This window comes from Xylocopa sonorina, chromosome 3 (assembly GCF_050948175.1).
Source record: "Xylocopa sonorina isolate GNS202 chromosome 3, iyXylSono1_principal, whole genome shotgun sequence".
In the NCBI taxonomy this organism is placed as follows: Eukaryota; Metazoa; Arthropoda; class Insecta; order Hymenoptera; family Apidae; genus Xylocopa; species Xylocopa sonorina.
The window spans coordinates 7,201,107-7,225,523 of record NC_135195.1 but is presented as its reverse complement, the minus strand read 5'-3'; the positions used below and the strand labels follow the sequence as shown (position 1 = coordinate 7,225,523).

The 24,417-nt window shown below is 38.8% G+C and overlaps 1 protein-coding gene across 5 annotated transcripts; it reads left to right on the top strand.

Moving 5' to 3' along the window:
* Positions 1-291: 291 nt before the first annotated feature.
* On the top strand, positions 292-23,681 carry LOC143422096 (glandular kallikrein-3, submandibular). Of its 5 annotated transcripts, XR_013101682.1 has the most exons (7): positions 292-489; positions 3,692-3,900; positions 10,504-10,636; positions 12,163-12,296; positions 12,579-12,780; positions 22,749-22,883; positions 23,263-23,393. XR_013101682.1 is itself a non-coding variant. In XM_076892501.1 (6 exons), exons 1-6 carry the CDS (start codon positions 426-428, stop codon positions 22,769-22,771), a joined length of 765 nt encoding a protein of 254 aa, XP_076748616.1. In that variant the 5' UTR covers positions 292-425; the 3' UTR covers positions 22,772-22,905. The 5 variants fall into 5 exon arrangements, 4 of the variants coding, with proteins under 4 accessions (XP_076748616.1, XP_076748615.1, XP_076748614.1 ...); XM_076892501.1 differs by lacking the exon at positions 23,263-23,393 and having other exon boundaries at positions 22,749-22,905; XM_076892500.1 differs by lacking the exons at positions 22,749-22,883; positions 23,263-23,393 and adding an exon at positions 22,173-22,407.
* The last annotated feature ends 736 nt before the right edge of the window (positions 23,682-24,417 follow it).

Genomic DNA, 24,417 nt, shown 5'->3' with positions numbered 1-24,417 from the left:
AATCTGATACTAATAATTATAAACTACCTAACCACAATAAGATGTAACAGGTTTGCTTTTAAAACTCAATTTATGTTCGCAGAAACAGGTTATTTAAATAAAAGTCATTGTAAAATATATTACCCATTTCAATCATTATATTACATCATTTATTTCATGCTAGAACTGCATTAGCAAATCCAACTTTAAAGATCGCTCGATAAGCGAACAGACAGCGAGTCTCCGCTCTATGTTTCATATTCTATGGGAGTTGGTCGAACGATCGAAAAGCTTGGTCAGTTGTAGCGCCGACTCGGCTCGAAGTTGTGTAGTTTGAAGGCACACCACTGTACAAAATAGAAGCACGTTTTTTTTTTTATATTAAGCAACGTAGAGAGAGGCAGTAATATTTTGCGTAGAGACGACGCGAGAGAATTAATACGACAATGCCGCGCCAATCAGCACACTGGGAAAAATTCGTATTCGTATATATTTTACAATTATTTTCATGTAAGTTGCACGCAATCGTAAACACCCACCCGGCCAGTTCATTCTGTTCCCAGACATTGAAAATTGCGGATGTTTTTCCACTGAAATTTCGTGTGTTATAATGTTTGAAACGCAAAAGATGTTCGATCACTTGATATTGTTCGATTTCAATTAATTCGCTCGGATTGTATTCGTTGGAAAAATATCTTGCACGACATGTTTCGGAATTTGAATGAAATGTTTTGTATCGACTAAAGCTCCATTGACAAAAATGGGAGTAAACAAACGTTTTAGTTAATTGTACAATTGTGTATGGCTTTATTTGCACAAATTATGTTTGAAATTCTGCTGTATGTACATGTTTGTAATGTTAGGATAAGTAAAATGGCAATCAGAAGCAAGATTAGTAATCGTGTTTAATAAATTTCGTTGAAGAAACTTGCTGTTAATTGATGAGGTACAATTAAGCATCGGATTTAAGCGGATTACCAAGTGAATGAACGTGTTTACATTCTTCGCGGTTTTTTTAAACTGGTCTACGTCACTTATACATATTATAGATGTTATATGTTTTCTTCTTTTTTTTATGTCATTATGCGGTCAGAAAATTTTCATTTATGACACACCTACGGTTGCGTTGAGTTATAAATGGACAGGCTAACATTTATCCATCGACTTTTCAAGTCATAGTAACACATATATTTATGGAATATAGTAACGAGATAGTTCGCATTCAGTCATCGTAATCCACAAAGTTTATTGTTACGCAAACAATTTTTACAGCTTATAACAAATTTTTATCCTTTTCATATATACACCCATATTTATCCATTTATACAATTTGGTAAAACCTTTATGATTTTATAAATACATTGCATAACTACATATACACGTACATATTTACACGCTTATTCGAAGATATTTATTTGGATATTTCCATACTTGTTATTTCCAAAGAAACTATAATTGTAACGTTATTATACCACTAACGAAAGGCATTACTCGAACCCATTATTTGCTCCTCTGTTACGCGACTCATCCCACCGCAAAACGTTTTTCTGTCCCCGCTATTTGCTCGGTTTTTCTCTTCTCTTTCGTTTCGCCCATACAAAGGCGAACGAAAGACTCTCGAGCGACGAACGTCACTCGGGAACGTTCCGGGGCAAGTAAAAAACCGATTTAAATTTTAACCGTATATGCCATCGTCACAGGCACACAAAGAAACGAAACGATTTCATTTTCGACGATTATTCATGGTAGCCGAATATGGTGCTTTCGGAACGTCTTGAAAGCTCCCGGAATACCCTGCGCGCGTGTTAGTAACACGCGCTTTCAGTGATCGATACAGTAACACCTCCCAGCAACAGGGTACTGCCACAAATGGTTATAGTCGACCGAAAGCTCTCCATTCTTCCGTACGGTTTCATTAGCCCTGTCGTATTTTCCAAGTATCACGCTTTTCGCATAATATCACCCTACCGTGCCGTCGATGGACGATCGTCGTTCGCGTAGTCGTCGACACGATCCGAACCGAGCGGGCTTAAGCGATCGTAATCGAATTACCGTGACGAAAAGTTGACACGGATACGTGTGGTACCTAGTCCTACGACGACCTAGATTTCGCGGAGGAACGCTCGAATTAATAGACACTTCCCTTCAGACGCGCTAAATTGTATCGATCATCCGGTTATTAATTGTTGCCCGATGGTGTTGGCTCGATAATTGTCGCGCGGTACATTAACGCCGATTCGACAGCTCGAACATTAACGCGATAGCATGTAAATTTGATCGTACATCGTTTGTTTCGTTGATCGATTCGGGAAATAATTTCATAACGATATAACATATTTTTATACTCGTAGTACTTTATTTTTTCTAAATTGAAGTAATAGTTATAAATATTTAATAACGCGTTGTATTTTTATCTCATTCAATCCTCTCCTTGGATTGTTCTGGAGGATTTCAACCTCCTGAATTTCACCTATGCTCGACCTAAATAATGTTTTTGCTATTTTCGAATCAATATTTACGGATGCCATTGGCAGTGTTTACCACAGTAAAAGCGCATATTGTAAGATGTTTCCCCAAGTGGCAAGACACAAATTGTTTTCAAATCAGCTAGTCTCGACATTGAAAAAACATTTTTTACATTCACACAGAGTATCATTAACATTCGGTGTTTAATAATTTTTTCAATGTAGGCCATCGTATGAATGACGCGGCCCTGCAGGAAAGGACATTAGTGTCATTATATGAATGACGTAGCGTGCAATGTGTTAAGCATCGGAGTGTTAAATCATTTCAACTAGAAACATAATTCATCGCTTCTGGTTGAACATAAACGGTACACAATTTTGACAGCGATCGTCGCGTATTTTTACGAAACGCAGCAATTATCGATAATTGTCTTAATAATCGCGTAATTAAGAAACGGACGAAATTCGTTTTACCCGGATGCAATCGAGGACATTGTTTAAAGCGTTACGTCATTGACCGGCTAGAGTCCCCCAGTTCGTTGTTTCGTGCATAAATTAATTAACGATTTTGTTGCTGAGAAAGTTGCACAGGACAGGCGAACTGTTTTCGTTGTTGAACTGTAACGAGGCAAGTTCCGTTTACGTTACGTTTTGCGATTTCCCCTCTCGGTGTTCCCTATGTTTCTGCGCGTGCATTTTTGACCGCGTATAATGAAATATCTGAGATTCGTTAAACTAATTATTACGCGCCATCGCCATTATCGTTCGAAACGTTCTTTTATTCGCATAATACGATGCACCAGGATTTCATCTCTGTTTTATTTCGCTTTATACACACCTCCATTGAGAGAGTTCACGTTTCGCCGATATGTTATTCCACTTTTTTCCCCTCTTTTCAAAAATCCACTTTAATGGTATTCCACGATTTTGCGTTTACGAGCGAAACGAGAATTCGCCAACAAAAACTTCGACAGCCCCGTGCAAATGATATAATTGGTAAGAGGGAGGGTAATAATTTTTGTTCGATTAATCGTTCAACGAAACGAATGGCAAAGTACCAAACAATGCGTTTGTACGGAAAGATTACTCGTCAGTTCCCTCGTAAAACGGTATAATATTTGTTCGGTAGAATATTTTGCACGTTCGATAACGAACGACGCATTGATGTTCGAAGGAAAGAAGTGCGAACCCCCGAAATTTTTTTACTCATATTTGTAATTGAAACATTATCGTACGTTGATTTTCAGATGCAACTTCAAATACCATATATGTGCGGCTGGCAGCACCGTACTACGTAACATATGGGAGCACAGCTATTCTGCATTGCAAACACAACGTCTCAGACGATAACTTGCGTCGAATCGAATTCATGAAGGATGACAAGAAGATATTTGAATACGTAAAAGAGAGAAATCCACAGTACCTCACACCGGGCGTAGACGGCGCAAAGATGGAGGTGAGTATCGTGCAATTAACACACGACCACCCCCGCCTTTTAATTATGCAGTCTTTAAACAATTGCGCGGTTATACTGCGTCGTATCTCCTAGACTACAACATTGATGTGGTTCTTTTTTATTTTTATTTCTATTTTTATAATTAAACAGAGTTGCTTTCAAGAGTTAATTGGTACATTTATTACAGTATGTATGATATAAATTATCGGCAAACAATTTAGGATTACGTATCACAGGGAACGTAAGAATTTTAAAAGTATTATTTAGATCGTACTGCTCGCAGAAATTGTTATATTTGTACCTATAAAATGTTAATTTCCAATTGGTAAAACAATCAGATGGGCATTTGATACTGATAAAAATTGGAAAGTAATTCAAAGCCGTTTGGCCGGCTGTGTACGGTCAATATTTTAGAGTTTAAGCTTTTTCGTGCCCGTCGTTTTTTTTCTTCTATCCTCTTAAAAAATATTACCGTATTTATTCAGCGTTTTATTTCGCCCGTGTTAAATGAATTTAAAAATCTTCTCAAATTGACAATTTCAACGTTCCTTGCTTATCGATTTCGTAGCATACGTATCTATAGATATCTCTACGTACACACGCATCCTATTATTATTTGAAATTAGTTAAATCTTGTATGGAATCATGAGTATAATTGGAATCTTCGTTACTTGCTCACCGGAGGCGCGAGTACTTTTTTAGATCGCATTATAAATGGATAAATTTTTTTTATTCCTCTTTGTCTCTGGCTTTTGATCTCCCACGTAAAATGCCCTAGATATTCTGTTCCTGTTCCAAATATCTGTAACTGTGCGTACGTTAATAACTGTACGAGAAACGGACTTTAATGATACCTGCTCACGAATATTCTGTACATGAAAAAGTAATTCATTGGTCTAATGCATTTAACCATTCCGTGATACCTTGATAGATGATCGCGTGTTCAGGTTATACGTCTGCTCCCCGTGTGTTCCCTATTGTTCGGCAAGTTTTTTGTAATCTATTGAAACGTGCAAGTCCGGTAACTCGTTTCTTTCCAAATTTTTTTTACATTACCCGAGAAATTCATTTCCATTAAGATCGGGTCTTTTTCTTTTCCTATTGTTACCTTTACTCCCTTTGAACGACGTGGATACCTGTTTCGATCGAATCAGGTTACACGGATATTAGTTCTACAAAGTGCAACGCGACTGATTTAATAGAATTAAGACCGAACTTTATCGTTTAACGAGATCGAAATCATTATTATTTCTCCTATTATTATCATTAGTTTCCTTTTTCAGTATTCAAGGGGCTTTACACTTCTCGGTTTGTCCTTGTTGTATTTATCATTTTACAGTTGATCACCGAATTGCATGCAAATTAGTACTGACAACGATAGCTTATCAATCTCGTACCATCGCTCGCTACGTGCAAATTAATTGTCACCGTTGTTGATAAAGCATAACGCGATCAGACACGTATGATTTATCTACAATTGCATCAAAGGCATTTACGATCGTCTAGACTAAAAATAAATCACCCAAGCTGTCTGGCCTTTTAAATATTTTAATCCGTGCAGGTCTGATGGCCAGCTTAGGAGCAAATTAATATTTTACTACCGTATCACGTTCGAAAGCTCGTTTCGCCGCCGCTGAACGGTTTCACGAAAATTACCGGTCACCTCATTTGGAGGCTCAATCTGTTTGAATATACTAGCTGATTAATCGTTCAATTTGTAGTCGTTTAATTTGCTTCTGATAAGCAGTCGCGTTGGCAGAAGCGGAGTCGATTGCTTTCGCTTTAAATCGTACGAGGTAGTTCCATTCGAAGGCAAAAAAAAAAGGAACAAATTTTTTTCATCGGAAATTTCTCGATTAAATTATGACATCGCTCCTTTATTTTCTCAATTTTCAACCTTTTCCGTTCGACCAGTTTTACGTTGGTATAATTCTATTTGCAGTTATTTACACTTTCGTTGGAAAAAATGGTTAGTCTCCGTGTATGCTCATTCATTTTATTTCGGTGTGCATTTTTTATTTCCTGTGCTCCGATTTCAATTGTGAAAATAAATAATCCAAATAGATATATTCTTTTTTAGGGGTGAAAATCGGTTTCCCATTTTAACAATCGATATTTGGATCGCGCGGAAAATGTGTAACCGAGAAACTCGTTTCCAATCTACGAGTAAAACGAATATCCTTTTTCGTAGTAAACTTGTACGCGTGGTAACGATGGTACAATTTTATATCTCGATGCTTGAACGTAATTACTCGTACATCGTTGAATGAGTATTAGTTATAAAGAGAAGGATTAATGTCTTTAGAAAGTTAACGGAAGCTTAAAACGCGCAGAAAAAGTTTGTTTTCCGTTCGAGTATTTTTTCATCGTTCAATTACATAAAAGCGAAAAGTTCTACAAGTGTTTGTAACAGGTGTCTCGATGGTTAATGGGTAAATTACAGTTATTTTTACGTAAGTTTCATCGTTAACATTTCTTTTTCCTTTTTTTGCACCATTTCCATAGCGTTACCTTTCGCTCCCGTGTCCGACAACGGTCGCCTTATTCTACTTGCGCGATCAAACGAGGCTCCACGGTGTGTCTGATCAGATACGGCATTATTCCACTTCCACGGCGAAGTTATAATTAATTCAAACTCGTTCGCTTATTCTTTCGCTTAAAAAAGTTTCCCGCACTTTATTCGAATCCTATCTTGACATATTACTTTTTTTTAACAGCATCGTATTATTTTTCCTCCAGAGTAATCAGAGATAGGGAAGAAAGAGTGGAACAATGCAAACTTTTATTTGTATATATGTTTAATTAGAGGGGAACTCCTATAGCGTAGCAAAGTTAAGGTAAGAGAATTTGTAAGGAAAAGCGTAACGAAAAAAACAAGAGAAAAAAGAGAGACCAAACTTTGTAGGATAATTCTGTACTTTTATTTATAAAATTTGTTATGATGGTTTATATTAAGGTGTTGTATGATTTTTGTTTAACGCCAACAAAACGTTCCAGGTGTATCGCAGAAAGAAATTCTAGAGAGAGTGTAATTTATTCAACCTAACTGTTCTACAAACAGTTTTATTCGCTTACATAGTGCCATTTTTGCGGTTGATTCTGGAGACATTAATTATTCGCGTTTTAAATTATTCAAAGGCGTTGCAAAAAGATCAATGCACCAACCATATTCGTCCCCGCATTTACATATGCAATTTGTGCAGATGAAATTAGTGTAATCTTTATAATCTGTTGGTACGCGAAATAACTCGTGTGCCTGTGTACACACGTGTTTATACCATGCCCGCAAGAATTTGCGAGCGAACAATCACAGAGAATTTAATATCTCCCGCAAACTAAAAAGGAATCTCATTCTCGCGAATCGATACGTGGAGGAACGAATAAAAGTAGTGGAACACCAAAGTCGTTTAAAATTAAACCGGAAACGATTGATTCTATCCGTTCGTTGATATCGCAGTCTACTTTTAATCTTTTGCGAATAAATGAATAAAACGAAGCGAGATACATAATAAACGTCCGTTACGTTGAATATTTATATTATTCTTCTTGCACATTCGAGGGAATTTAATAATATATTAATAGCTAGCACGCACACAGCCACGCGTAAACGCGACTCGTTCGTGCTTGACGTTTCACGATATGCACGGAAACTGTACTAGCGCCGAAAGAAAGATGAATGAGACCCCTCTGAGCCACCCCTTTACGCCCTTATAACGTCTCGCGTATGCATGAACGCGGAACTTTTGCACGATAAAATTAATACCGAAACATTGCAGTCATGCATTATCGAAATTACGCGACACGGGCTTATTTATTATCAACATGATAATCTACGGGCACTGTCGAGCTACGATCAAAGTACATTTATCGTTTCATCTAACAATACGTTGATTAATGCCTGGTAGTAATGAGCACCCTATAAAGGAACAGTCACGAAACGAACATTCGATAATTTCTGTTTAATTGTGTCCTGCGATTGTGTACGCCGTTCAGCGTAATTGACACACGGTTGCTTGATCATTTTTGATAATTTATGTGTCGATCATACATATGTAGAGTGTGTCACGTAGAAATTACAAACTGTTCCACGACACGTGCATAAATATTTATTAATCGATTCGGTAGCTGATCTTGCATACGAAACGTTGTTAAATATACGTTTGATAATCGACACTCGAGGACGTATCGTTTATGAAAATTACTAATTTTACCGGATTCTTCTGAGAAATTCATTTTTATCTCAGACACGTTTCTCACAATATATATGAAAGTAACCACACTAGTTATCCAAAATGAATAACATCACGAACAATAATTACTCCATCCCTCCGAAACTTAAAAACTTGGCTATGTATAATTGCAAACGCCCATTAGCGTCATTCTCGTCAAGATCTCGCGAGATAATTTTACAGGAAGTACCGGGTTCAACATTATCCGAGAGATCGATTGACAAATTCTTTGCACGCGTGTCACGAAACGTCGGGTATAAAACGAACGGGATGACGTTAATTACAGAGCGGTGGCTCGCATCGGTGTAAAGTTCAACCCCCGGCGCCGTGGGTCGCGCGAGCGATTTACTTTTCGTTACGAGCCGCACTGTGCCCGAAATGTCAGCTGTAACCCAGAAAAAGTGACGCATGCACTTTATCGAGCACTAAACGCGTGTGTTCTGTTTACCCTGTTCCGTGTGACACATATATTCGGTCACGATAATACGCTTATCGAGCACCAGCGTTCAAACGCGTGGCCACTCGAACAGTGGTAAGGGCGAGAAGTGGTGAACGGCGAACAGATACTTGTTTATCTTCTTCCAGTCTCGAGTAAAAGAAGTATCGGGGTCGTTCAATGCTCGTTACTGTTATTTAACATTCAACGCGGTTGTTTAATACTCGATTCGGTTCTGTGGTACCGCGAGTGCCTCTCAAAAACGTCAATTGCGACTCGCTTCTTTTCTCGAATATGCCGTTTGTTCATCCATTTTAACGACGCGGTTAGAAACGAAGGTTAGAGAAAGCTAGAGCCACGAAACGAAAATTGTAGCTCGATAAAAGTTTCAGTTAGACGAGTGGTGTTTATCGATTATTCTTGAACTGTAATGGCCGATAGAAAATGGAGTTGACGGGGGTTGAGTCAAATACCGTTTCGTTGCATGTTTTTACGATTACCAGAGAGAATCATGGACTTGAATCACTTTTTCAATTATATTAATTCACGGGGAGTCAATTAAGGAGAGTCAACGAGTAAACGGTTATAGTCGCGGTATATGGAAAAATTTTTTTTATAAAAAGTGCTTCAAGAGAAATCGGGACACATTAAACGCACGTTCACGCAGTAAAATCTTCAACAAGGGTTGGAGTTCGACAAATGTTCCGTATTTAAAGCAAATTCAAAATGATTTCATATTAATAGTTGAAAAACACTTGCGCAAACCGTACGCACACACCCATAGCGAAATATCATTTAATGACAATTGCATCGAGAATACGTTCGTTACGTTTTTTAATAATGAATTTTTTTCTAAAACGAGAATCCCGTACGTTGAAATTTTCTGCACGGTTATAATAATCTTTGGAAGAGTACTCAAAGAATATCGTGCAAAATATTGTTTAGTTATACCCACGGTAAGAAGCGGCGTTCGTTGGGCTCCGCCGTATACACTTCCGGTCCGTTATCCAATCTTGCTTTACCTTCTGTTATATTACTTCATTTTCCGTGGCTGCACCACGGAAAACGCGCAACGTCCCGCGTACCCTTGGCCGTTCGTTGCTCGAAGGGTAGCATCGTAAAACAAAAATTTTCCCCCGCACGCAGCCGTTCCCGTGACCTGGAATTAAATAAAACATCCCTCCCCATTGAGACCGACCACGGACGCGTTACCGTAGGAAATTGAAACCGTGCACGTTATTAACGTGGCTAGGCATTATATCGAGGGACAATATCGGGACGGAAGTTCCTTAGCCGGTGGCCGATCGCCACCGGACAACCTGCATCGAAGCATGCAATTTCAAATAAAAGTAACGCGGGACGTATCGTGTACTGGATGTTTGAAAATTCAAGAGTTTCGAATTTTTAACTCGAACCGTGATAACAATAGTATCCTTTTACGTATCGTTATTTGTAATTAAACCGCAGAAACAAAGAATTTAAGACCACGACTAGTAATCGCCTCTGCGTGAAACCCCTCTTTACAGTTGTTATATAAATTCAAGTTGAAACGGAGATAATCGTTTACAAAAATGATTCTGATCGAATAACTCCGCCACTGTCCTCTACCACTCCCTGCTTTACAGGTTTCCGGTTTGAAAATACCCTATCCTTCCGTTCTTACTCCCCCTTTCCGTTTCGTTTCTTTCATTCATTCTTTTCTCCGACGCCTACGCGATCACAGAACACTCGTTTGATCTATTTTCGAGGGATCGATACAAGCGTCCCTTTCAACCGTGCTACCGGCACGCAAGACGTAATAACAAAGGCCGGGGCACAATGGCGGAAGGGTCTGAACGAGTACGTGGAAACAATAGTCGCGTGTTATTTAAAGGGTCTTAGGTAATCGTCTAACTCGATCGAAACCGTCTAGTAACGATACACAACACTTGTTTGCAGTACTTTGAAAATGCCACGACAATCAAATTAAAGGACGTTCACTTCGAGGCGTCCGGCTCGTATTCCTGTCAGCTATCGATGATGAGTCCTATTTATAGCCAGGCTTCCGAAACCGTTCACATGAGAGTCATAGGTAAGCAAATTGATCATCCGATTCGTCTGTTCGACGCAACGCACACATTTCGATTGACCCTTCTTACGGAGTCGATGCGCGAGCTCCGTTCGCCGGAAACCACGTAGCCAGACGTTCATGTTACCCCCTTGTATCGGGACCAACAACGGGGTTCGATTACGGTGTTGGTTTATGTGTGTCGCCCTGATATTTTCGAAGATCGTGGAACAATTTTTTTACGCTGAGTGTCTTCGTGCTTGAAATTTTCCACCGCGTGTACGTTACAAGCAGTGACACTGTGCTACAACAGTGTGAAGCTTGAACTCTGAAGTAAGCGTAACGAGTTGAAAAAGTTTTCGTGGAGTAAAATTTTAGATTAACGCGTCCGAAAAAGTTTGAAAAATTGAAAAACTTTTTTGAAGGGCATAAATGCGGTGCTAAAATTCTTTATTTCAATGTCCGCGTCTCATTGTGCGGAAACTGAAGCGTAGCTACTTTTACGTCCCGCGACGTAGCTAGTTAATGTTTAATCGCGTTGAAAATGTCGAGAATGCGAGTGATTAACATTGAGATACGTGCGAACTGATGTTTCCCGTTAAATCTTGATCCAAAGATCTATCGGGCGTGTATGTTTTGTACACGTGTCTGTAAGAATTTCATTTAATTTAAATCTAGATTCAACTTTAAATTCGATACTCCGTTTTATTGACGCGAACACGTACCAACGGTATCCCATGAAATTGTTCACATTTCCGCTATAATACACATGACGAGTTTATATTCCGTGCGTTTGCTTCTATTGTTCCGTTTACTTTTCATCGTTGGAAAAAATTTCGAATTTTACAGGCTTGTCAGAGAAACACGAAACGAAAGGAATAAATAACACGCGTATAATTGTACGCAAATATACACTCTCTTATTATAAAGGCGGAACCGTTAAAAGCATCGTGGAACGAGGTTAATATAAATAGATCGTTCGAGAATACTAGTAAATAACTTCAATACGGCTTGGTCGCATAAAAAATGTTTGCACGGAATCAAATTGTACAACTTCGGAGTTCGTTTTTAAATTAGCAGAAAGAGCTACATTCCGCTTTAATAAAACTTCTAAATGGAAAAGTCGACCGATAAAGAGTACGATCGCTCCAGTTCGTCCTTTCATCGATCGATCGGCTAATTATGCAATCGTCCACCCTGTACCGTGCAATGAAATCGCGATAAGACACGATGTCTTTGCAATTATAATGCGCCGTTCGAGCATAAAAATATCATATGACTTGCATCGGCATAAATTGCGAACGATTGCACTCACACACTTACCTTAATTAAAAATACTGGATGGATACATTTACTTACACTTACTTTAATTAAAAACACGAGAAGGATACATTTGCGAGCGCGATTTTCCTAGAAAAATAGCCGCGAATGTAGAATCTGTTCCTCCTTTTTTTTTCTTTTTTTTATTTCCTGGAACAAAATGTAAAAAATTGAATCTAGTTTTTTGGCCCGTACAATACTGATCTAATTACTGTTGTAAAATTATATAGTACCGCAGACTGAAAATCCGAAGATCACGTTCAAAAAAAGCGTGTACGTGGTCGGCGAATGTCTAGAGGCGAATTGCACCTCCTCCCCGGCTCATCCAGTTCCTCATTTGACTTGGTACATAAACAACAAGGAGGTAAGTAAATTTTTAAAATTCAGAGTTAACGGTAAAACGAATATCGTTGACACGTGTCCATATTTCCATTGATGAATTTGTATTTAATAATTTCTGAGCTTCAGCGATACTGTCCGACTACACGTTTAAATTTTTATCTATAATTGATATCGCACCCAGGTTGAACAGTGTCCAGCGCGTTTGTTCGCAAAAAATGATTGCATTTTCGTCTCTGCCGGTGTAACGTCAATCTTCCAATCGAAATATCCAGTTTCACGACCAATTTTCTCTGTGTTACACTAGGTGGATATCAGTCTGGTGAACCACTACCCTCATACGTATCACCAGAACCAACTGATGTCTGCCACTGCGAAGCTAACGATAGAGGTGTCCGCGTTGCACGCAGGGGAGAATGGAAACTTGGAGATCAGCTGCCATTCAACCATTCCGGATTATCCCTTGTTCCATGTCCAGTATGCTGATATCAGGAAGGAAACGGTCACGGGTAAATATTCGACTCGATCTTTAAACGATTCCATTTTTAAATTTAACCCTTTACAGTGACAATCTTGTTCCCTTACGAGAAAAAAGAATCGTTTCTCAGTTTCACATGGAAATTAGAAATCGATAGTTGTTAACCATTGATCGAATTAAATATAATATAGGGCAGTGATTAATAAAATCTACTAAATACAGAAAGGTATATGCGCATTATATATAATATTGACATATTATATATAAAATCGTGCATGTGATACGGAAATGAATTGATTCGCGCAAAAGCAGTCAAACCCTGTGGGTTGATTTGACAATTAATTTTGTGAAAATGTTATCACGCGAACTAATTTTAGGAGAAGCAATTTCAGAAAAATTAAAACACTAAATTAAATCTACGCTCGTTTCATATAATCATAATATCCTCCGCGATAATTAATGTCCATCTGATTTTTCAGCAGCTTATTTTTAATCTCCACGATTTTGTTGAATTATTGGCTTTTTTGCATTATTTTTAGAAAGCCTTTGCACGTATCATATTGCTTTGTATATCTTATTATCGGGAAATGCATTTTTGAAACATTTTTCAATTTGATTTTCAGATTTTGTTCAATTCGTGGAAACACATGGTCTATTCATTTGCGATATCTTTTTTTTTTACGAACGTGAAACTCTGCAAATGAATAGATTTGATGAAATACGAGCGTGAATCACATTATTCGTTGTCCGGTGTTCTATGTTTTTGCCGTATTGAATCGAAATTTGCTTTTCAGATAGAAATCCCCCTTCTTCAGAAAAACACGATGTAAAAGTTGGTTCGTTCGCTAGATATTTACTGGGATATATTAAAACTGGAAAAATGCTTTCTTCGCGGTCTAATCAAGAAATTAATTCTGCTCGAAAGATGTGTACACATTTTAGCACTTAATCAAATTTACAACGAGCCCGACGTTGTATTCAGCTTTTAAAAAATGTGGAAAAGAATTCTGCATCGCGCACGGCATATTTCTCATCCATTTTCTCATTAAAAAGCATTTTTCTGCTGTAATCTAGTAGTCGCGAGACTCCCATCTCAACTTCCTTTTCCGTGCCTCACGTATAAGGCAACCTAATGAATGAGATGCGTAGCCTCAAAAGTAGGCGTTCTAATTAACCCGTTTGAAGCGCCATTGCACCGTGAGGAAAAACGTCAGGGAACGTGGAATAGCAATCGTGAAAATCGTTTACGTATGCACGCTTCTCAATTCCATATACGATACATCTAATAAACCTATTATATTTCAATCAATTTTGCTCGAAACACGCGATCGTATTAACTCGTGTCATTTTTTCTGTACATAGTAGATATTCATCAACTGTTGAATGGAGAGTATTCTGTTTAAATGGGATTAATTGCTGGATTCAAACGGTTTGGTACAAGGGAAAACGTCACGGAACGAAAATGAGTGGTTATTTCGATTATTACTATGTTAGCGTTATTGCTATGCGAGTAATTAACTTATTGTACTTGCGGGGATAATAACATCGTTGATACATCGAACTTTCGAACACAATGCACTAACAAACACTACTAGAATGCCTTTTACCATATGAAAATGGTTTTTAACGGATGATTTTTATTCATATTTTATTCTCGTCTATAAAAATGCTCATTTTTTATTTAACATATCGTACATCGCATGCAACTCGGCGCGATACAACGCTTAGCTTTTCTCATTCGCGCGGCACTATTTGAAGTGAATTATTTTCCCGTGCTTATATTTTTGTTAGCACGTCGAATTAAGGCGAACTTTTTCAAATCAAGCAACACCGACGTCTCTGCTCCCTTTAATTATCGCATTACGTGGAAACGAGGGAACGAACGGAAGCAGTCTCGTCGCCTCCGCTATGATGGTTTCCGTAGGAATAATTTGGCTTTCCCCGCGTTTCCATATACGATACATAAACACAGGGAAACATCGTGCGTCTCTAATGCGAGATCTCTGTGTTCTTTCGTTGTTCCAGTGCAAATAATGCCCGCGCCGATCGCCGACTCCTCAGCACCGAACGTCGCGCACGGTTGGCCCCTAGCCACGTTACTGTGCATACTCTGCGCGATGCACAAGATCATTCCTTAATAAAAGTCAATTGCTTTAGGATATAATTAAACGAACGAGACTACGCAAAGACGAGGGAAAAGACACACATGGGCGAACGGTAATTACGATTGAAACGTGAATTGCGGCGGGAAGATCTGTAATATACGTAAACGAACGGCGAACGCGTACGAGAACGGTAGATAGATGGGGTGAACTTGAGGGAAAGGGGGGGGGGGATATATAGTATATACATATATATATTATATATTATATATATTAAAGAACGAACAATCACAATGTCTTCCTTGATTATACCGAAATACACGGGGGCAGCGATTTTATTGTCTTGCAGAAATTTTATAACTCATATAGACGCGGCTTCTTCGTGCAGCTATTTTCGATTGTCGCTTGTATCGATCGTCATCTATTCCGCGGAAATATCGGATCCCGGGGGGTGAATATCGTTCGTTTCCCTGGTCGCTTTGATGCTCGCGAGGGTTCGGCGACCATTGGAAACAACCGGACCTGACGGACGAGACGAACGGACGACCTAGTGAATAGTAATTCGCCAGTTTAACGCAGTGATTTTTTCTAAAAATAAACCACCTAAATGAACAAAAATAAAAAATATACACGGACGAATAACATGGGGGAGGCACACACGGGCGCATTTTTCTTCTTCTCGCAGTACGTCGACCGTTTAAGATTAACCCGTTTACCACCGTTCGAAATCTCTGTACGCGCAAGCGTGTCGCGTGCACAGTCTACGTTCCCGATTTCAGATTTATTTATTTATTCTGCGATTCTTTTTTCTCTATAGCTTAGAGTGTACGGGGTGCGTTGTTGCGACCTTGTCGATCTCAAAGCGTTTCGATCGGCAGATTCGTTCGTTCGATCGGTGTATCGTAATGATCGCAGGCAGATCAATGTATCGTGATGAATGTCAATTTATAAATCGAATTTCTTGGTCGAAATTAAAAGGCGTAATCGCGTAGAAACTGTTTCAGAGGGGGTTGGGAACGTCGAGGCATAATCGTGTACAATTCCAACGTATTCGCTTAGATATACAGATTTTCAGTTCTATCGTTCTTCGTTTCGATGCGTCGATCTTCTTTACTTTAAATCGGAGAAACGAGGAATTATTTAGAACCAGCCCGAAACGGGAATTAAATACACTTATTGTAACATCATTATAGAAAGTATTCCTGTGGTTGTCGTTTTCTAGTCATTGCTTTCTTGTCAACACGCATAACCAAAGATGAACATTGTGATCGATTATTTAACGTTTTTTACATCCCTAGCTCTAGTACAATCTAAGTATTCGTTCTAAGTACCGTATAAAGAAATATTATAATAAGTTGTATAAGTATGATACATACGAGCTTCGTACACGTGTGCATGTGAACGTTTCGTTTCCAACTATAACAGATGTTTATAAAAAAAAAAAAGGAAAAAGGTAAATTATAGATATATAAATATATATATGTATATGTGTGTTTGCTAGCAAACGCCAAGTGTAATTCGAAAATGGTATCCTATTGACAAATCAGAAACTAAGACTGTTGTACCTTGTTATCGGCATAATGTCATAATTCGTTGTAATGCACAGTTTTAATAATTTATTGTGATATTCTATTGTTTGCAAGTCTCATCACTTGTTCCTCGTGTCTTGTACCGGGCAGAGGAATCGTGTCGTTGAATATTTAATACGTGTATTGTTATCGATATCTATAGAAGATAGTAACTTTAAGAAGCAACGTTTTCGTTCAACGAAACTCACTATTAATGGATGTTGTAAAGTCAGTTACAAATATTTATAATAATATATTGCATAACAGTTTTATTGTGCAATAAAATCGTATTTTTAACCGATGGAAGAATTGAAAAATTGTTTTGTATCATGTATGATCTATTCCAAATTATTAGTAAAGATATCCACCAGCTTGAATGCATTTTAAATTGCGTCAATTCCGAAAGCTTCAATACGATTCAAAATATAATAATTAACAGTAAATATCGATACAATATATCCATAATAAATGCTTGCATTTTCGTATATCAAATCTTCCTTATAAAATATTCATGCTTGTAGAAATATTCTTCCTTATATAAATGGTATCGTTCACTCTGTTCTTCGTTTCGTCTCTTCCCTTTTATCATTTTCAGAACAGATTTTTACATAATGGAACGCATCGTCCTACAGGATTGATGCAACATTTTGATCGAAGAAAATGCCAGACTTTAAATTGAAACTTTCAATTTTCCGCGTATACGCTCTCTGTTTAATTCTTAATAGAATTTTACTGCACAATAAAGCCAGTCATCTGCAGCTAACTCGATGGAACGCGAGCACACGTAGGCGTGTCCCTTATAAAAATTCTATTAGTATTATCATAAGAAGTTGTTCGTCGCAGCCAGCCTTATTTTTAACGGGAAGGGAAGAGAAAAAAAGTTGGGCATTGTCAAAGGGTGAGAAGGGGCAGTTCACCGGGATAAACTTCGCTGTCGCAATTGTTACGTTCTCTCCACGCCTATAAACGTTTATAGCGGCGGAAAAACAACAAGGTATAATTATAGAATTTCCTTGCCTACGCACCAAGCTTTCTACGTCGATCAATAAAATTGTGTATACGACCGGCTTCTCGGGACATCCCACGTGTGCGCGACTCTAAAACGTTTACCGTTCCTATTTCTTTCTTTTTCCCTTCTTCCTCCTCTTCCTCTTTTCAATTTTCAATGCGTGCTGCTTTCAATGCGTTAAACGAGAACCGAGAAACAAAATGTAAGAAAGAGACAGCGAGTGAAAGTGAGAGAGAAAGCGAGCGCGATAGGGGATGAAAAAGTGTGTGCGGAAGAGAGAAAGGGTGTTGCATCTAGAATGGTAAGAGTTCTTTAGCCGGTGGATACTTTCGACGTATCATGCAACATATCGTAGCGTTATAATTACACGTAAAGAGTTAATCTTTTCGAGCCTCACGGCTACTCGATTGTCCCTGTTCTCGAGAGGCGCGCGATAATAGCTCCGACACAATGCCGATACAATGGAGACGCTGACGAACGCGACCCAGCTCGTCCACGGTACACTCTGTGTCCCCAGAAACGGAACTTTCATTTGAATAACGTTTCCGGAATTCGGTGAACAACGCATCGAACACCGTGCCAATGATTTCGTGGATAAATCATTTGCGTGTTTCCGAATTCAGTCCTCTGTTCAAAATTACTCACTTATACATATATCGTTGGTCCCAGAGCCTAGATATGAAACGAGAAAAAAATTGAGTTTCAATTCTGAGAAACAGAGACACAGAGACATTACACGGGACTCGCTTGGAAGTTAAAATAATCACAGTCACTCTGTTTTCTAAGAATTTCTCAAAACCAAAGAATTCATAGTCAGTACTTAACTGTGTACGTACAGAAGCTAAACGATAAACTCTCGTGTCTATTCCTCGAGACCATCGAAACTGCGCCACCCTGTAGAGAGTCCATGCTGGAAACCGCGAAATGTAAAACAAAAGGCAGCTGGGATCGCGGTTAAAGTCAGCGTATTCAGGCCGGTAGCGTTAATCGTGGACGAATGATCAAGATGTTGTTGCTGTTTACGTTGGCGTGTTCTTTTCAAGCGGCGGTCCTAACCGCGGACGAGATTCCATCGAGCGACGATGAGAGAATCCACCAGACGAAGAGAGTAGCCATGAGGGTAGTCGGCGGACAAATCACTAACATTAAAAACTACCCGTTTGCCGTAGGTGAAATACGCCCGTGACCATTTCCTAATTACTACCTTAACAAAGAAAGACCACGGATACGCGAGCAACGCTCCAATCATTTCCAACGAACCGAGCAAACAGGAAAAAAGTAGCGATAAGGGACGGCGTCGAGACAATGTCAATTTACCATAACCATTCCTAATGTAAAACGTTTCGCTAATCGTTACGGGGGCAATTTCTTGCGAGTTAGTTTAAATTAGAACCGTAGAAAGTAGCTGATAATACGTACACGGTGTCCTATTTGCGGAATTGATCGAATTAAATGACGCCAGGGATGAAGTACACAGGATTCAGGTGAAATAACGAGCGTAAATAAATTGGAGGCATGTAAAACTTGACCGACAACTGGAGGTCCAACGAATGATTTGAGACCAGCGTCGCAGTTCCGTTTCCATCTGTCACCTCGAATATTCATTTTTACGTATTCCAAAGAGTATTACGTGCCTCGAAATTGTTGCGAAGTCCTGTGAACTAGCCGTTTCCGTGGAAATGGTTCGAGTAGTCCTCGCGGTTATCCGAAGGGATGTCGGTAAGGATGCGTAGGGGTTCGCCGATGACGAAACCGAATTTTCAATGTCAATTTCTCGTAGGTCTCGGTCCAACGGCGACATTATAGTCATATCTGCGGAGGTACTTACGTAGCACCGAGATTCGTTTTGTCAGCCGCTCATTGCATGGTCAGGTACGTTCTAAGACTGCGGACACTTATACAGTCTACATATTACATGCTCTTCACCCTAAAATGGTAGCAAGAGTATCGTCAGCCTACTGGATCTCGAGAACGTCCCGCGACCGATACGGTTCGGGTTGACGAAAGACTGTTCGCAGACTTTTTAATCGTGCTTTAACAAGATCGTATCGAGTTGGCGAGAATGTATTTCCGGTGTCCACGCGTGGATAGTGTTGCGATTGCTTTAATATACTTCTGTCAGCGTTGCGGTTTTTTTTCCTTTTAACATTCGATGTCGGTGAAAAAATAAGTTTTAAAAGTACTTTCTCTGCCAACTCGATAAGATAGCGTTCAGCTGAAATTCATTAAGAATTTGCTCTCGTTACGAGTGGTTTTAGTTAGTGTCTGTTGGTGCTGTTTAGTAAGATTAATGATGTTCCTTTAGATAATTTGTTAGCGTAAGGGATAGAGCCTCCTCGAGTCGTTTTAATAAGAAATGTAGTTTGCGACTTTTAGCTGAACGTAGACGACGTCTTGTATACATATTGTATACCAGTAGGGAATATTACACGCGGGTCTATGGGAGTTCAGAGACTAATTTGCATCATTTTATTGATTACAAAGGAGACTCGAAGGGTTTGCAGATAATCAAGACGTGAATTGTTTATAACTGTACTTGTTGATCGGGAAGAGGCGACTGCGGCAGTCTAAATATTGAATTGTAACATACGAAACGACTTTTTCGATTAAACGTTTAATAATCTGATGAATTTTTTTCCGAGCAAGTTATATTTTTGAGAAATATTTGTTTGATAAATTATTTATACGCCGAGGAAGAGTAAGTCTTGAACGTGACAAGCTTCCGTGCTCGATATCTATTTAGCGGTGTAAAATATACGAGATATATTATTAAGCACGGCCACGAGGGGAGGAACCTCTCCCGTGGACTAATAATAATGGCCTTTAAGTCCGCAAATAGCACGTGAAGGAACGCGGTAGACAAATGCCCTGTTTAGGGTTTATTCACAGCCATATATAACTAATAAAACTAAGATTACGGGTAAATATCGCGTGTGTTACAATCCAATATAAACGTAAACGCTTGTTTCCGTTTAAAGAGCATTAAACTTCCATAGCGTCTTTACCGTTAAGTGAAATCGATCGAGTTCCGTTCAAACCATTCGCGACGATCCCAGTAGAATCTCTTCCCGTGTTAGAATTTTTGATCACGGTGCATTGATACAGAATCCTCGACGTAGAGTGAGACGAATCTGCTCAAAGCCATAGAACCGAGACGCGACGATACAAACTTCCTTCCAGTGCTCGCCTCTAACGATTTCGTAGGTGATGATTAGTTAGCTCATCGAAATGAAACAGGCGATAAGCGACCTGTATAGTTATTTTTTTATTAACACCTTAGATAGACGCGGACGTATATCGTTCCGAGGTAAAAAGAAAACGAGGAAATAATGAAATTTATTAGCTCTCGTGTACCTTTATGCTACCATTTTACGGTCGTCGAGCAGTTTCCGCTCGTAGCGCTTTCATTGCTATCATAGCACACACGTATGCTGCTTTTAAGGTCTATGAACGTGACAGATACGAAATCTTGGGCGATATTAGGGATTTACTATAGCTGGTTCAGAAATTAACTGGCCATTCAAGGCCATTCGTGGGCTGTCCAGACTGAGAGGAAGAGGGAACTCTGGCGAAGGGATGCAAAGTTCTTGCACTTTATACATGTAAAATAAAGCACTTTATCGTTCGAGATTATTGCTAATTATATTTAAAATGTATTCTCGTACAATCGTTTATTGTTTGTAAAGCAAAGTGTGATCGATGTATCGATCGAATGGAGTACAAGAACTTTTGCCATCTTGTTTCTATTAATGTAGCGTAAGAGACATTAATGAATACGAATATATATACATATATCGCTTATGGCAAAGCAAGTGGCCTTGATCAGCTAATTAACTTCGGACAGCCTATAGCTAACGTCAATTTTAGGATGAAATCGCAATTACGGATGAAATTAACGCGATCGTCAATCCTTTAGATTGCTGAACGTGCAATCTAGATTAGAATGTCTGTCTATAGAAACAGTCTTGAACGAGTCTATAGAAACAAGTTGTTAAATAGTTAAATATCGACGTTCGAGACAGAATCGACGAACGAATCGTATAAACTAGTCGTTCTTGAAAACTCTGTTAACTGGGTTGCATTTTAATTAAAACCGTCTATCTCCAGATTTCCGACGATTAACGAAGAAATAGATTTCATTTAACGGGCACAAAAATGATACACACATCCTGCTTATTCGTAATAAATTAAAAGAATGAAAGGAAGAGCGTACGAACGCTCGTTTGATTTTGTAACGAGAATAAAACGTTGAATTTAATTCGAGCCCAGTTAACGGATTAAACTAACGAAATAAATATTGAAAAGAAACTAACGAGCAAAGATTCAAAGTTCCAGGCAGAGATCTTTATCTCTCTGATGTATCGTTTTACAATAACCAGCATACGTAGTAAACGTGAATCGACGATAATAGCGACCAGAAGCAGTGAAAGGGTTAGCGACGTTGTATTCGTAATTAACGTTAAACGACAACCGAGAAATCCCCCCGTCGAAAAAAAGAAAAAAAAAAGAAAAAAAATGAAAAATACCAAAGAGAAACGAGCAAATTAACCGAGAATGTTAGCGTTGATCCGTTTTCCATCGACTTTCGAGACGCGTTTATTGGTTCCTCCCGTGTGATATCAGCTTTCCCTCCAATTTGGAAACGAGGAATCAGTGGCTGCCCGTGACGATCCTACGTAAACGCTTGCTCTGTCATCGCATTAATCTGGGGATGAAATAATAAAATCGTTGATCGTTCGCATAGACCGACGTCCGGTGGCAGATGGATAGCCGAAAGTCCACGTCGATTCTACGCGATCGCCGGAGCCACTTACGTGTACTTTCCAAGCTGGAGTTCCATACAAATGGAATTGATAGACAAAGTATTCCCGCACACGAACTTTACTTACTTGAACATGCTTCACGATATTGGATTGTTCAGGGTGACTATTATGTGTATATATAAACTCTATGTGGAAAATAAAATAAAGTGAAAGAAATGAGAGAGATAACAAAGGTGGTGAGACGGGCGAAGAGAAGGGATCAAGTTATTTTTATTCTTTGTATTTGGTAGCCTCGGCACTTTTTTTACGTTAATCCAGTCATCCAGAACGGACCAATAAAAATTACGATTGCAAAATTGAACTTTAGCTGTGTGAAAAGCTACGAGAGTGGTAAAGAAATTTCTTGTTGTAATGTAACGATGTTGAAAGTGGTAACCTTTACTGGTCTATCTGGTGTAGAGTGCACAGTACAGAGCCAAACCTGTTATGAAATACTAGAAAATTGAAAGCGATAGAGAATAATTTCTTTTATTTTCACATTTATCTTTTATGTCCAGCTTCAGAGACCTTTTTACATTAATTCGCACGTGATGTACGTCACCCTTCCTACGGCCTATGACGCAAACATTTTCGAAACGTACAACGAGCCATGCACGGTGGTTGGCTGGGGACGACACATTCCTGGATCCAATGTTCGTAATTAAACGTAACTAATTGTTCGTTGTCATCAGCAAAAATTGTTCCGTCGATTGACGGGCGAAGAAACGATCCGTTGGATCTTGCATTGCGCTGCGGTCAGGGGAAAGTGCATCGAGCGATGCACGGAGAGTGAACGAGGAGTCCGATGCAGGAACAAACTGTGACGTAAATATAAATCGCATAGGGTGAGCTTTTGATCGTTTCTTCGTTACCTTTTCATGTTTCATCGGACAGATTATCACAGTTTGTTTGCGCTCGACCGATTAAAATGGATTAAAGCTTGCGAAAGAAGTTACTTTTGAAGTGATAACTTCCATCGAATGGGTAAGCAACGATACAACTATTTCGATGTAACAAAATTATTTTATTTAGGAGGGAACAGGCACTTATCTTCGTCATGTTCATATCTCGTTGATTCCGACGGACAGATGTCCAGTGGTTGGAATGGATACCAAATTGCATTTATGCGCAGGTGTACTGGAAGGTGGAAAAGATGCTTGCCAAGTTTGTAATTATTCACTAGCTGCGTTTATTTGCTGTTTCAGTATGACCTCTTAATAAAAATAAATAAATTCTAGGGAGACAGCGGTGGACCGCTGTTATGCAAAGGTGTACAAGTAGGTATAGTATCATGGGGAAAAGGGTGTGCCCGAGCTAATTCACCAGGTGTATATTCCCGACTGGACTTATATTTATGCTGGATAAATGAAACTGTACGAATGAATAACGCACCCTACAACATTTTTAATATCGAGATCGTGCTCATTCCAATAGTATTTCTTGTATTATAAAAGTATTATAATTATTGTAGACGAAACGAACGACATAAATAATAAAAAGGAATCTTTGTAAGGGCTGTTTTAAGAAGAAAACGCTCTTCTTAAGAAGAAAACGGGGAAAAACGAGGGAAAATTTGTAAATTACGAAAACTTTGATCTCCATTTGATATTGTGGATGAAATTTAATCTGATGTGTCTTCTTTTCTTGAATTCTTCCCTTCTCCTTGTGCAATGTCTATGTCTTGACTTCTTCTTGTCAAACCAACATACAATGCATGCAATAGATGCATCTATGCATTTTCTATTTACAGACAGGCACTGTTCAAAATCAATTTCTACTTGATATTGTCGATAACATTTAATACAATTAGTCTTCTTTTTTTTAATACTTTTTTATACTTGTACAGTATATAATCAGTTTATAACAACGATGCAAAAAGGTTTGTACAGGACTGTGCAACACCTCCACTAATTTTAATCGCGAGCAGCCATTGATTCGGCGGCTGACGGACGACCATTTTGAAATATGATCCACCTCGTCGAGTCCGCTAGCTATACCAATAAGATTTCGTGTGACCCAAACGACGAGTTGCTGGTTTCGATGTATCTGTTAAAATGTCTGCTACAGATTGTGGCAACCGAAAGATCATCATCAGTTATATATACCCGATTATATGGCGGATTGAATTCTGTATATTATGGATTCCGGTCATTTAAAATTGATAAATAGAGTCAGTCCTCGGTATTG